Source organism: Eulemur rufifrons, chromosome 23 (genome assembly GCF_041146395.1).
Source record: "Eulemur rufifrons isolate Redbay chromosome 23, OSU_ERuf_1, whole genome shotgun sequence".
NCBI lineage: Eukaryota > Metazoa > Chordata > Mammalia > Primates > Lemuridae > Eulemur > Eulemur rufifrons.
In genome coordinates, this window is record NC_091005.1 from 10,492,535 (window position 1) to 10,505,534 (window position 13,000).

Below are 13,000 nucleotides of genomic sequence, written 5' to 3' on the forward strand. Positions count from 1 at the left end.
ATGGAAAAACTCAAAGGCAAGGCTCCACCGCCTCCACCCACAGACCCCAAAGCCAAACCCCCGGAAAAGAAGCCCGGTGAGGGTGGTAAAGACACTGAACAAAAAACGAAGTCAGTACAGCCCAAGGATGAAGTAGGCACAAGGAAGGGATGTCGTCGCTACCGGTGGCTGTTCAAGGACAGCAATAAAGAGTTCTGGACCATGGGGCACGCCGAGGTCAAGATTCTGAGTTTGGTGAGCTAGAGTGGTATCCCTGGGTGGGGGGTCCACGAACAAGGGTAGGGGAGAGGAGGAGCGGCTCCGGGGATCCTTCGAGAGGCTCCGGAGTCGGTGAGAGCCTTTTTGCCGCTGGCTCGGGCGTCTGTCTCCCTGCAGGGCTGCCTGATAGCATCCCTGGTATCATTCTCTTCAATGCCGGTGCACCCCTTCTTGCCGCTCGTCATCACCATGGAAATATGCATCTTGAGCTTCTTCATTATCATCTACACCTTTGCCATCAATAGATACATACCCTTCATCCTGTGGCCCGTTTCTGTAAGTGAGGGTTGGTGGGGAGTATCCTCAGCTCCTGTGCTGTTCACTTGAGTGTCTTGGCACCTGGAAGTGACTGAACAGAGAGAGACACACACCTCACCTCCCATAGTTTTGCTTGGCAACTTCCAGTGGGACCCAAGCAGGGGCAGCTGCTCAGGGGAGGGGTAGCTAGGCAGAAAATGCTCCAGAAAAGTCTCCCTGTGTGTTGGGATGAGAATAGGGAACTCTTATCTATCTGGTGGGCCTGAGACTTTGCTCTCCTTGGAGGGAGGGAAGGGGAGGTGTAGCAACCAATTGTGCCTCCTAACCCCTGTGCCGGCTCACACCTGATAGGGGCAATCACCCCAGGAGGCACCTCAACCCCCGAATTCAAAGAAGGAAATCAGTCTCCCCAAAATCAATAAGACAAAATGAGGTTTGTTTTGTTTTGTTTTTGTTTTTTTTTAAATCACTTCTGCAGCAGCCTTAGGCCTCCAGTGAATCTCCCTATAAAGGATGGTTAGTTCCAAAGAATGTTCGGCTCAAAGCAATTGTCCAGTGGAAGGAGACAGAGCTAGGTCAGCTACCAAACCACTCCCAGCTTCTGTTTCCTCATCTGTAACATGGGGACAGTAATCATCCCTTGTGAGATTAACATTTAATCCTGAGGATTAAATGTAAATTGCATGACGCTGTGCCTGAGGACTCATGGGCTTGAATCCTGCTCATCATCTGTGTAATAACAAGGCACACCCACCAAACCCTCAGCCAGTCAATGAGCACCCCAAGTCTCCAGTCCCCTTGTTCACTGCACATTTATAGCCTGCCTCTAAAGCCCTCTGCTCACTGTTTCACTCATGTTACACGTGAGGAAGTGAGCTCAGAATGGTCACGTAACTTGCCCCCAGGTGACTGAGCTAGTAAGTGGCAGAAAAAAAGACTCAAAGCCAGCTTTGTCAGTACATTCTGTCCTGCCTCCTTTATTAGGGTCCAGGGATCCATAGGTCTCGGTGGGGTGGGTGAGAACTTTCAGGACAGAGAGAAAGGAGAAGAAGGTCAAATAAGGACTCTTGGGAAAGAAACAAGTAGAGGACAAAGTAAAATGACAGGTAAAGGACAAGTTCCCAGTCAAGGAGCCTGAAAAGATACTTGTAGCTCCAGCAAGACGAAAAACCAACGAACCCTGGAAATCTTCCTGGTGTACTTACCTAAAAATATGAAGGGAAATATAACCAGTATTGCTTTAACTGAATGGCTGAGCTGGCAGAAAAGAAAGGGAAGCACACAGGTACCAGAAATGCAAGACAGGTAGCGATCACATAAGATGCAAATTATGGGGTGGGAACGGCCTATGAGGTATTATCTAAGAAAACTCAGTATGGGTTTTCATGTACTCTCATGTCGAGATGAGGGGGCACTGATCCCAAGCAAAGTGGGGGTTTAGAATGGAGAACCCTACATAAAGCTGGCACCCTGGAAAGACTGCTCTATTAGGGAAAAGATATACCCTTCCCCAACACATCGGAACAAGAAAGCATGTTCATCTCTGCCTGAGCTTCGAGTGAGGGCAGGAGGGGAGGTCTTCCTTAAGAAATAGAAACCTTGAGACTTCCCTTTGTAAAGATTTGGCGTTTGAATTTTTGCTGTAGCCTAGAAACCTTCATGCCTGGGAATTAGCATAAAAATTGATCCCAATCTGATAGTATTCTGATGATATCCTTGGGACTCCTAACCAAAATAAATGCAAAATCAAAATAGACTAACAACTCAAAATTACAAAACACTTGATTTTAAAAAAGAAAAAAAAAATCCCCATGACTAAGAATCAATAATCAGCTAATGTAACTAATGGGAGGATTAGAACCCTGAGAATACAATAGAAGAGCTGTCTGAAAATAATAATAAATATATTTGAAATGATTATAAACATAAATAAGATCCATAAGAAAAGAAGAACCTATGAGGACAGAACAGACTGATTTTTTAAAAAGTACAATGTCTAGAATCGAAAATATAGTTATTGAAGTAAAAATGTCAATAGATGAATTCAAAAGTAGATCAGAAACCGCTTAAGAGAATTTATGAGCTTAAGGTGTGGAGAAGTTCCCCAGAACATAGCACTAAGAGATAAGAGAGAAAATAAGAAAGAGAGAGAATAGAATATGGAGTAAGAACATCCATGGGGAGTTGTCAAGAAGCACTCTGGGAGGCTGAGGCGGGAGAAACACTTGAGCTTAGGAGTTTGAGACCAGCCTAAGCAAGAGCAAGACCCTGTCTCTCCTAAAAACAGAGAAATTAGCTGGGCCTGGTGCCATGCGCCTGTAGTCCCAGGTACTTGGGAGGCTGAGGCAGGAGGATCACTTAAGCCCAGGAGTTTGTGGTTGCTGTGAGCTAGGCTGAAGCCAGGGCACTCTACCCTGGGCAACAGAGTGAGACTCTGTCTCAAAACTTTACAACAGGAAACATCATAAAATTTTAAAAACAAACCAATAGAAAAATGGGCAAGGGGTATGAATAGCCCACAGGCCTAAAGCATGTTTTTGAAAATATTCATCTTCATTAGTAACCAGTAACATGAAAATTAAAACAACAGTGAGGTACCATTTCAACTCATCAGGTTGGCAGAAATCAATAAACCTGATAATCCTGGGTGTTGGCAAGGACAAGGGAAATGGGACCTTATCCATTGCCGGTGTGAGTCAGTTGTCACGAGCACTTTAGAGAGAAACTTAGCAATATGTAGCCAAGGAGAGTATGTGTCCAGGAATCATGGACAAGGGCATTCACTGCAGCAGAGTTTGTAAGAATAATAATTTTTTGAAAAGTAGAGACCACTTTTCTCTAGTTTAGTTTATTCATACAATAGACTGTATCAGTTAAAATTAATAAATTAAATCTATATTTCTCAATGTGGATGAATCTCAAAAACGTTAAGTTTAGAAAGCAAGACATATTAGAAGGTATGATACCTTCAATATAAATTTTTGAAACCTACAAAATAGTATGTATTGTTTATAAATATATGATATGCAGGAAAATACAAATACAGATTAGGAAAACTACACATCAACTTCCAATGCGTGGCTGCCTCTGGGAGGACAAAAATAGAGGACAGGAAGAGCGATGGAAGGGTGGGACTGCAGCTCCCTCTATTTTAAAGAGACCTGAAGCTAATATTGCAAGACATTAACATCTGTTGAATTTCAGTGGCTCAGTGGCCTGGTGGAGGTGGGATGTTCTATTATTTTCTGTATGTTTGAAATGTACCAAAATTCAAAACCTTAAAAAGGAAAAGAAAGGGCCTGAGACAAAGTGCCCAGGGAAGGACAGCCAGCAGAAAATGCCATCATGGAAACCAAGGGGAATGATGGGTGTGCTCAAAGGCTGCAGGATCCATTGCCTCCCACCCAGCCCCTCCACACAGGAGTGATGAGGGGAAAGTCAGCCTGCTATGGCCATGGCCTTGCCAGTGGAGTGTGGGAAACAAGTACGTGGTACGGGTGAGAGCGAAGCCACAAGGGATGGGGAGAAGGGGAGATGAAGGAAGAGGTGGTACAGCCTTGCAAGAGAAGGGTAGGGGGTCCAGGAAGTAAGGCTGGGGGCAGGGGTGAAGAGAGGCCACTACCAGGCTCCCAGGGAGACCTCAGAGGCCAACAGAGCCTCCTGTCAGCAGTGCAGCCCACGCAGATTGGCCCTGGGAGCAGGAGGATGAGGTGGGGGATTCCTCAAAAGGGACATCATTAAGTTGTACAGTTGTGCATTTATTTAAGTATCGGTAGGAGGAGACATAACTAGACACCAAATGTGCGATTTCACAGACAAGATGGTAGGGGAGGGTGCCCGAGCCTGAAGGCAGTTAAACACATACTTTGGGTCTCAACTCAGAAAGCCCAGGTTGGGGGGGCACAGGTACGTTCACCCAGCCTGGTGTGTATTTATCCTCATATTTAAAAATTAGGCAGAAGTTTGAACATCATTCCTTTCGAGGAAGCTACACTGGGCCAGGTGTTGATGGGGGCCCTCGCCCTGCCTGAGGCTGACAGCTCTCTCCCACCTGCAGGACCTCCTCAACGACGTGTTATGCTTTTGCTTCCTCATGGGAGCCGTGGTCTTTGCCGTGAGAATCCGGTCGTCCCTGCCCACGCCCTATTTAATTGGTCTGGTGAGCTTTTTCCCTGTTGGGCTGTGCATTTGCTCTGAATTCACCTCTTTTGGAACCTGGGTGGTTTCCCCTGCCTAAGGAAAAGGCTTCTTTTCACAAAGATCTTGGGATCCAAGCGAAGTTTAAAAGTAAAGTTGGTAAATGCTTCTAGTGGAGCTGCCATTTAAGTAGAGACGGTGTCCAGGGAGCCAGCCCAAGTTAACAGCTTCCTGCTCGTAGCTGGTGATTCCGGGGCAAAGGACCCCACTCCAGCTGGGCTGAAAGAGAGAAAAGAAAAAGAGATGAGACGATGGGACAGTGGCAATGGAGAAAGCCAAGGCAGAGGGAGGGGCCAACTCAGAGCCTCTCGGGGCTGGCAGTCCCAGGGGATGTCTTAAGCAGCATCTGCCCGTGCAGTGGGAAAGCAGAAGGAAGCACTGGTCCTTTGCAATGAACAGGAAAAGTAATGAGGGTCCTTTTTGTTTTCCAGATATTCATGGGTATGGCTGGATTGTTTGCTTTAATTGATATATACTTGCAAAGAAACCACTTCAGAGGCAAGAAGATCCAAAAGAATGTGCTCGTTTCTCCAGAAAAGGAAAACGCACCTGGGGCAGCTAAGGCACCAGAAGCAGCCAAGCCACCCGCAGGAGCACCAGCCCCAGCAGCCCCAGCCAAAGAAAAGGGGAAGTGATTGGAGGAGGCTCCCATCATCAGAAATGGCAGCGTATTTTACAGCAAACCGCTACCTGCCCTGTCTCCTTTCCAGAATGGTTTTCTTTTCCATTTTAGTAACCATCTGTGCCTGGAAAAGAAATGTCTCTTTAAGTCGATTTTAAAGGTGAAAGTTGCTGTAAACATTATTTTGTTCATTCAACAAAAGTTACTGAAAGTCATGGTGCAGAGGGCAGCAGGGCCTGGGAGCAGGGCCATCTGGAGGTCTGGGAGAACACAGGTGTGGGTTACACCGGCCGCCATCACTGACCAGCCAGAGGGGCCCAGGGAAAATGAGAACCTGCAAAGCAAAAGGATGCATTTTGTTCACATCAGTATTTTCATATTATTTAAAAAAAAAATCCAAGCAATTGGTATGAGGAAAATAAGTTTGCTGGCCTTCCCTGCTCTTACTTTGCAGTTTAGTATTGATGTTCATGAAGTTCCTGAGGGGGAGGGCAAGGCTGGAGTGTCATCTCCTCTGAGCTCAGAGCCTCCCAGGGCCTGAGCAGGGCAGGCAGTGGGGAGCCGAGGCCACGTTTCCCTCAGAGTTGGCCAGCCAGCCCTCTGGGACCTGAGCATCAGCCTGAGCCAGGTTCCAGCTGGGCCCTGGCCCTGGCATCCCCCCCCCCCCCCCCGCAGGCCTCCCAGGCTCCTCCCCCCGGGAGAGCCCACTCTAACCAGATAGTCCAGCCATCCCAGCAGGAGAAGGGCCATCCTCACAAGGGGACAGCAAGGCCCTGGACCGATATGTGAGGAGCTGAGAGGAGGTCTGCATGGGGGAGACAGGCTGGGAGTGTGGCTGAGCCTTGGGGGCCGTGATAACGACTTGAGCCTTTGTGCTACGCGCCACGGGGATCACAGAAGGTGAGGAAGTGGCAGGCTCCACTTTCCCTGGGGAGAAGATCACACACATGGCGGCTGCTGCAAGCAGTGTGCAGTTGGAGGAGGCTGCTGCCCGTCCTTCAGGTGGGGGGGATAGGCAGCGTCCAGTGGTGCCGACCAGGAACTTGGGGTGGCCCCAGCCCCTGCTCCTGTACCCCTCAAGTCCACTGCTCTGTGGTCCCCACACCACCCCCTGCAGGCTGGGCAGTGGGAGGCAAACCTATCGCAAGGTGTGAGAGCAACTAGAGGGAGTTAAACAGTTGAGAACAAACTCAAGGATGCACATTCTCCTGTCATATGACCCACAGTTCCTCTCCTAGGCATTTAGCCCAGAGAAGTGATATACTAGAATGTTCATAATAACCAAAAACACTAAAAAGAGCCCAATGTTCCAAAGGAGAAAAAGCGTGCTACACTCACAAAATGGAATCTCCTACTCAGCGATAACAATACACGCGCCCGGACGGATCGCACATCATGTTGAGGGAAAGGAGCCAGACACCAAAGGAGGACATTCCATGTGATTGCATTTCTAAGACGTTCAAGAACAGGCAAAAATATAGTGAAAGAAATTAAAACAGTGGTTGTCCTAGAAGGTGGAGGCTGGGGATTGATTACAAAGGGGCATAAGGTAACTGGGTTGCTCTTCTAGACCAAACCTAGACAAAAGCTACCACTCTTAACCTCGAGCACATGACCACTTTCAGAGCCTAAGAGACTCGCCGAATTCTGAATGGTATTGAGGACAAGAAGGATGTTCTGGGAGTTGTGCAGCAGACAAAGGCGCAGTCTTGAAGCAGAGGCAGGTAAGCGATGTCCCCAAGACAGAGGTAGAAAAGTGAGGTCTCCATACGGACCACCGAACGTTAGGGTGGGAACTCATAGCGTGGGATGAGAAAAAATGCTCGACACAAAGATTAGGATAGAAAGAAGTAAAAAGTTTATTTTACTTTCCTCAAAAGAGAGTGGAAAGCGCTGGGCATGACAGTGAAAGAATGAAGGAGTGCCGGCCCCAAAGTTTTTATGGGGACAAAGAAAAAGAAAAAAGGTGATTGTTGCCAGCTGATAGCAAAAGGCAGCTGTGAAGTGACTGAGTCGGTTTTTCCTCTTTTTTTTTACTCTCTCTTTTCTGTGAGCCTGGCTTATCAGGGTCCTTGGGAAGTGGTCTGGTGAGAGCCAGAGCTGGGAGAGCCTCACGGTCCTTCTATCTTCTCAGTCCCTTTCAAGTGCTCTGAAAATAGATTCTCAAATGAAACAATTTAAGCCACAGGTGGTTAATCAAACAAAGGGATAGCTGTGTCTTTCTCTCTCTCTCTCTCTCTCTCTTTTTTTTTTTTTTTGGTAGATAGTTTTTCTCCATTAGATAGCTTATTAGCAATGCCATGTTTCAGAATGGTTTTTGTTGTTAAATCCTTTATTTGGCTATAAAAAAGACAAAGAGAAGAAAATAAAAAATACCTTAGCTCCAACATAAACTTTTTAAAAATTATGGTAAAACCAACATAAAGTTTACCATTAGTGACATTTAGTACATTCAGTGTTGTGCAACCAACAGAACTATCTAATTCCAGAACACTTTCATCAGCCCAAAAAGGAACTGTGTGCCCAGGAAGGAATCATTCCTCATTTCTTCCTTCCCGAGCTCCTGGCAACCACTAACCTGCTTTTTGTCTCTATACAGTCATCATGAGTGGCCTTCTGTTTCTAGCTTCTTTCACTCGCCATGTTTTCATGTTTCATCCATGTTGTAGTACGTATCAATGAAGCGATCACTTCACTGCTTTTGTTTTTAATAAGAACAATTTAAAGCTTTTCGTTGAGGTGAAATTAATCATTAATCACACACAACTACCCCTTTGTTTGATCAATATAAAAGCAATCATTTTACAGTGAACAATTCAGTGGCATTTTGTACATCCACAATGTTGTGCAACAACCACTTCTATCTGGTTTCAAAACATTTCCATAGTGTCTTTTGTTCCCATGGCTGAATGATATTCTGTTGTATAGCTACACCACATTTTGTTTATCCATTCATCTGCTGATGGCATTTAGGTTGGTTCCATCTTTTGGCTAGTGTGGATAATGGTGCTATGAAGTGTAGTGTATGAGTTGTTGTTTGAACACCTGTTTTCCGTTCTTTTGGGTATTTACCCAGGAGTAAAATTGCTGGGTCAATATGGTAATTCTATGTTTAGTTTTCTGAGGAACTGCCAAACTATTTTTCACAGTGGCTGCACCATTTTACATTCCGACTATCAGTGTATGAGGGTTCCAATTTCTCCGTATCCTCTCCAACACTTATTATTTTCCTCTTTTTTAAAAATTAAAGACGTCCTAGTGGGTTTCAAAAGGTAACTCGTTGCGCTTTTGATTTGCATTTCCCTAACTGCTAATAATGTTGCAGATCTTTTCAAGTGATTGTTGGCCAGTTGTAGATCTTCTCTGTGGAAGTGTCTGTTCAAGTCCTTTGCTAGTTTTCAATTGGGTTGTTCGTCTTTTTTGTTGTTAAGTTGTAAGAAGTTCTTATGTATTCTAGATAGTATAGCCTTATCTGATATATGATTTGCAAATCTTTCTCCCATTCTGTGGGTTGTCTTTTTACTTTCTTGATAGTGTTGTTTGATGCACAGAAGTTTTTAATTTTGACGAAGTCCAATTCATCTATTTTTTCTTTGGATGCTAAGAAAAGGAGCATTTTAGAGTTCAAAAATCAGTGGTGAGCAAATAACTCCTAAAAACTTAAATGTAAATAATTCTTAATTCAGAATGAAAAAAAAGAGAAATAGAGACCTAAAATCCCAGATAATGAGAAGTGGCAGGAAAAAAAGAAAACATAGAAAATAAAAATAAGCATAATAGCAATCACAATAAATGAGAATCAATCCATTTTTCTATTAAAACAGAAACTATCAGATTGTTGAGGTTTTATAAATATAAGTATAAATATAACTTTATAATTAGTATAAGCAACACAATTAGAACAAAATGACACCAAAAGGTAGTCAATAAAATTATTTTTAAAAGCCAGTTCTAGGGACTATGGAGTAGGTTTACATTACCCTATCTCTCCTACTGAATGCAACTAAAAGCCTGGGAGAGAGTACCTAGAGCAGCTCTTTAAGGTTTCTGAAAAGTCAATAGTAGCAAGCAAGTTTGGGGAAGGAGACCAGAATTTAAAATACCACTGAACCAGGAGAGACTGTCCTGGGGTTTTTTCCTTGGTCTGGACTCACAGGTGATCCAAAATCCAGAAGTATGCACTGGGCGTGGACAGAAAGAGTTCCAAGAGAAGCCCTCTATTCCTAATTGTTATGGACCTAATGTTTGTGCCCCCCCACAAAAAAAAATTCATACGCTGAGGCCGTAACCTCTAGTGTGGAGATGGAGCCTCCAAGGAAGTAATGAAGGTCAAAGGAGGTCATAAGGGTGGGGCCCTGATCCGATAGGATTAGTGTCCTCTTGAGAAAAGACACCAGAGAGTGTTTGTTCCCCCGCAACCCCATATGGCCCAGAGGAAAGGCCATGTGAGGACATAGTGAGTAGGTGGCCACCTACAAGCCAAGAATGGAGTCCTCACCAGAAACCGAATTTGCTGGCACCTTGATCATAGACATCAAGTCTCCAGAACTGTGACAAAATTAATTTCTGTCATTTAAACTACCCAGTGTGTGGTATTTTGATTTGGCAGCCTGAGCTGACTAATAACTAGTTCCAAGGAGCAAGAAACAGAGCCATTATTGGAGTGGGGGAGTCCTTTGGGGGTTTTTGTTGTTGTTGTTTCTTTTTGAGACAGAGTCTCACTCTGTCATCCCAGGTAGAGGGCAGTGGTGTCATTGTAGCTCACTGCAACCTCAAACTCCTGGGCTCAAACAATCCTCCTGCCTAAGCCTCCCAAGTAGCTGGGACTACAGGTGCATGTGAACATTCCCGGCTAATTTTTCTATTTTTAGTACAGTTGTGGGGGGGGGATGTCGCTCTTGCAAAGGCTGGTCTTGAGCTCCTGACCTCGAGCGATCCTCCCGACTCTGCCTCCCAGAGTGCTAGGATTGTAGCCACCACGCTTGGCCTTACGGTGTTCTTTTATGAAAACAAACCCATTTTCTGCAGACAAGTCCTATCCAGGACCTTAAAATCACATAAACTCATATCTCTGGAAGATGTAAGAATTATGCCTCTGAGGGTTCCTCTTAATCAAAGGGAAGTTTTTAAAAGGCATCCCTCCTTAGATGGGTAATTGACCAATTTAAATATTTTATGCAATTATATTTTCATGTAAAGTTGATAATTTCCAATTCTGTATTACAGGATCTTATCAACAGTATCGTTTCAGCTGTGTTCCTTTTAATAGTTGCCATCTTGACTATGAAAGAAAAGGAAAAAAGGCATTTATTCTATGTTGGAGGGGTAAGTAGAGACCTTCATGACTCCATTTAAGATCAACATTGCAAGTCTCTGAAAAAGGAAACTGGCACACCATCATTTTGTCATTAACCAAACAAAATATCTACTGCCACCCCTTTTCCTTCATGCACTGACTTCTTCAGATGATGTGAAGTTGCACAAACTCTAAGCGCATGAAAATCTTAACTCTTATATGTACTTTCCAAATAGGTATGAAAACAAGAGTCTGCTGAACCCCTTTTGAGAATTGTCCATATCATTTTGAAATGTTAAACAAGATATTTTTGTCTATAAATAAGACTGATTTTTTTGTAGGCTAGAGAATTCTATTTTAAAGACATGAGGCCAAGCATGCTGGTTCATGCCTATAATCCCAGCACTTTGGGAGGCCAAGGCAGGAGGATCGCTTGAGGCCAGGAGTTTGAGACCAAGCTGAGCAACATAGAGACACCCCATCTCTACAAAAAATAATAAAATTAGCCGGGTGTGGTGAAGCGTGCCTGTAGTCTCAGTTACTCGGGGAGGTTGAGGCAGGAGGATCGCTTGAGCCCAGAAGTTTGAGGATGCAGTGAGCTATGATCATGCCACTGCACTCCAACCTGGGTAACAGAGCAAGACCCTTGTCCCCCAACCCCAAAAAATACAGATGAAAAGAGGGATTGTAGGGAGAAAAAAGGTGCATTGTGAAAAGTGAGTAACCCAGCCTATCCAGGAAGGAAGAAAGAAACCTACCACATGTTGAAGTGCCTAGTGCATGCCCTGTACCAAGCTAGGCACATTTTGACTTAATCTTTACAATTCTCATTTTTACAGATATAGGAACTGAGGTTAAATACCTTGCTCTGGGTCACAAGGCTGGGACAAACTGGGACTCAAACCCTCACCATATGGAAGAACACAAGAAATGGCAGATCAAATGCTTGGAAGATGGGGGGAGTGGGGAGGTAGGACTTTGGTTCAAGAAGTTAAACAATGGGGACAGAAATTAATCCAGAAAAACAAAAGAGTTTAAGTTCTTTTAATCCATTCCATAATCAGTAAATATCTGTCAATCCTATTGGATTGTGCCAGGCCTGAGCTCAGTGCTGAGGATAGAGCTAAGCTCCCAGATCAGATGGGACAAGACCAGCCCAGGAAAAGTTCATTAACCAGCCAGAAATCAATTAACCATAAAGAGAAACATCCAAGGCTGGCAAGAGTCCCGGAGCACCAGGGAATATTGGGTGCCATGGGCCCCTGGTCCCCCTCTGCTAACTCAGCAACCCAGCCTTCTACTGCCAGAGGTTCCCACCCCTAGATCTCTATCAGTTCTTATCTGGATGGCAGCAGCCCCAGCCCCACCCCCTGCTTCCAGCCTGCTTCTCTTTCCATTCCCCTCATGGCCACAGCAAGCTGGTCTTCTGAGTCTCATCCCTGACCTCTTCAAGTCATAAGAGTCCCAGATCCTGCACCGCCCCAGCCTCAACTCTGCCCCCTCTCTTGGTGGCTCCAGAGGTATTGGCCACCTGAGATTCCTTAGAGACCCCAGTCCAGTGCCTAGAGTTCTCCTCCTCCCATTTGGCCCCTTTGGGAATTCCTTCCTGCCCTTTGAAACATAGCCCAAGGGTCCTTTCCTCTGAGAGGCCTTCTCGGGATCCCACCCCTGCCTGGAGCCTTCTAGGGCCAGTGCACTTCCCTGGTCCTTTCCTGGTGCCTCACAGGCAAAGCCACTACTGGCAACAAAACCCACCCTTTCCAAAATCCCTTTTTCTGGGGAGGCCGAATGGGCCCGCAGCAGCCAGCTGGGTGGGCAGACAGCAAGAGAGTAGTGGAGGGTCAGAGGGGAACAGGAGGCCGCCGGCAGCTCCCGCCTTGGATGGGGATGGGTTCCAGATATTGCTGCTGAGCTGTAAAATAACCCCACCTTTCCTTCCCGCATGTGGTCTTGTGTCTGACAGTCCCTGTGTCTCACAGCGGCAATCGCGTGTGTCATCGATGCGTTTGTGGTCACCAAGTGGATGAGGAATAACATGAAAAGAGTCCTGGGAATGGAAACCAAGAGCTCCCCTGACCAGGTGCCCAGCTGATCCGCGCTGAAGCCAGCCCCGCACCCTCGCGGATATGCGTGTCTGTGTCAAATCACTCCCTCCGCGCCCACCCTGAGCTCACACGCTCTCACCCATTCCAACCTACATGTGACCATAAAATCAGGACTGCTAAATCGGGAACACGTTCCGTGTTGCCTTGTGTAAATGTCGCGTTATGTTTTCATGTGCACGACGCTGCGCCCGGGAGCTCAGAGTGGTTAGGGCCGCGACCCGGGTTCCAGCCGAGGGGGCCTGAAGGCGGGAGCGGCGGCTACAG

The 13,000-nt window shown here is 45.8% G+C and overlaps 2 protein-coding genes across 2 annotated transcripts; both read left to right on the forward strand.

Moving 5' to 3' along the window:
- Nucleotides 1-5,348, forward strand: CMTM2 (CKLF like MARVEL transmembrane domain containing 2). The gene is made up of 4 exons (XM_069456736.1): nucleotides 1-234; nucleotides 376-534; nucleotides 4,574-4,675; nucleotides 5,145-5,348. Exons 1-4 carry the CDS (start codon nucleotides 1-3, stop codon nucleotides 5,346-5,348), a joined length of 699 nt encoding a protein of 232 aa, XP_069312837.1.
- Nucleotides 5,349-9,759: 4,411 nt separating this feature from the next.
- On the forward strand, nucleotides 9,760-12,731 carry CMTM1 (CKLF like MARVEL transmembrane domain containing 1). Its single transcript, XM_069456737.1, has 3 exons — nucleotides 9,760-9,780; nucleotides 10,562-10,660; nucleotides 12,595-12,731. Exons 1-3 carry the CDS (start codon nucleotides 9,760-9,762, stop codon nucleotides 12,721-12,723), a joined length of 249 nt encoding a protein of 82 aa, XP_069312838.1. The 3' UTR covers nucleotides 12,724-12,731.
- The last annotated feature ends 269 nt before the right edge of the window (nucleotides 12,732-13,000 follow it).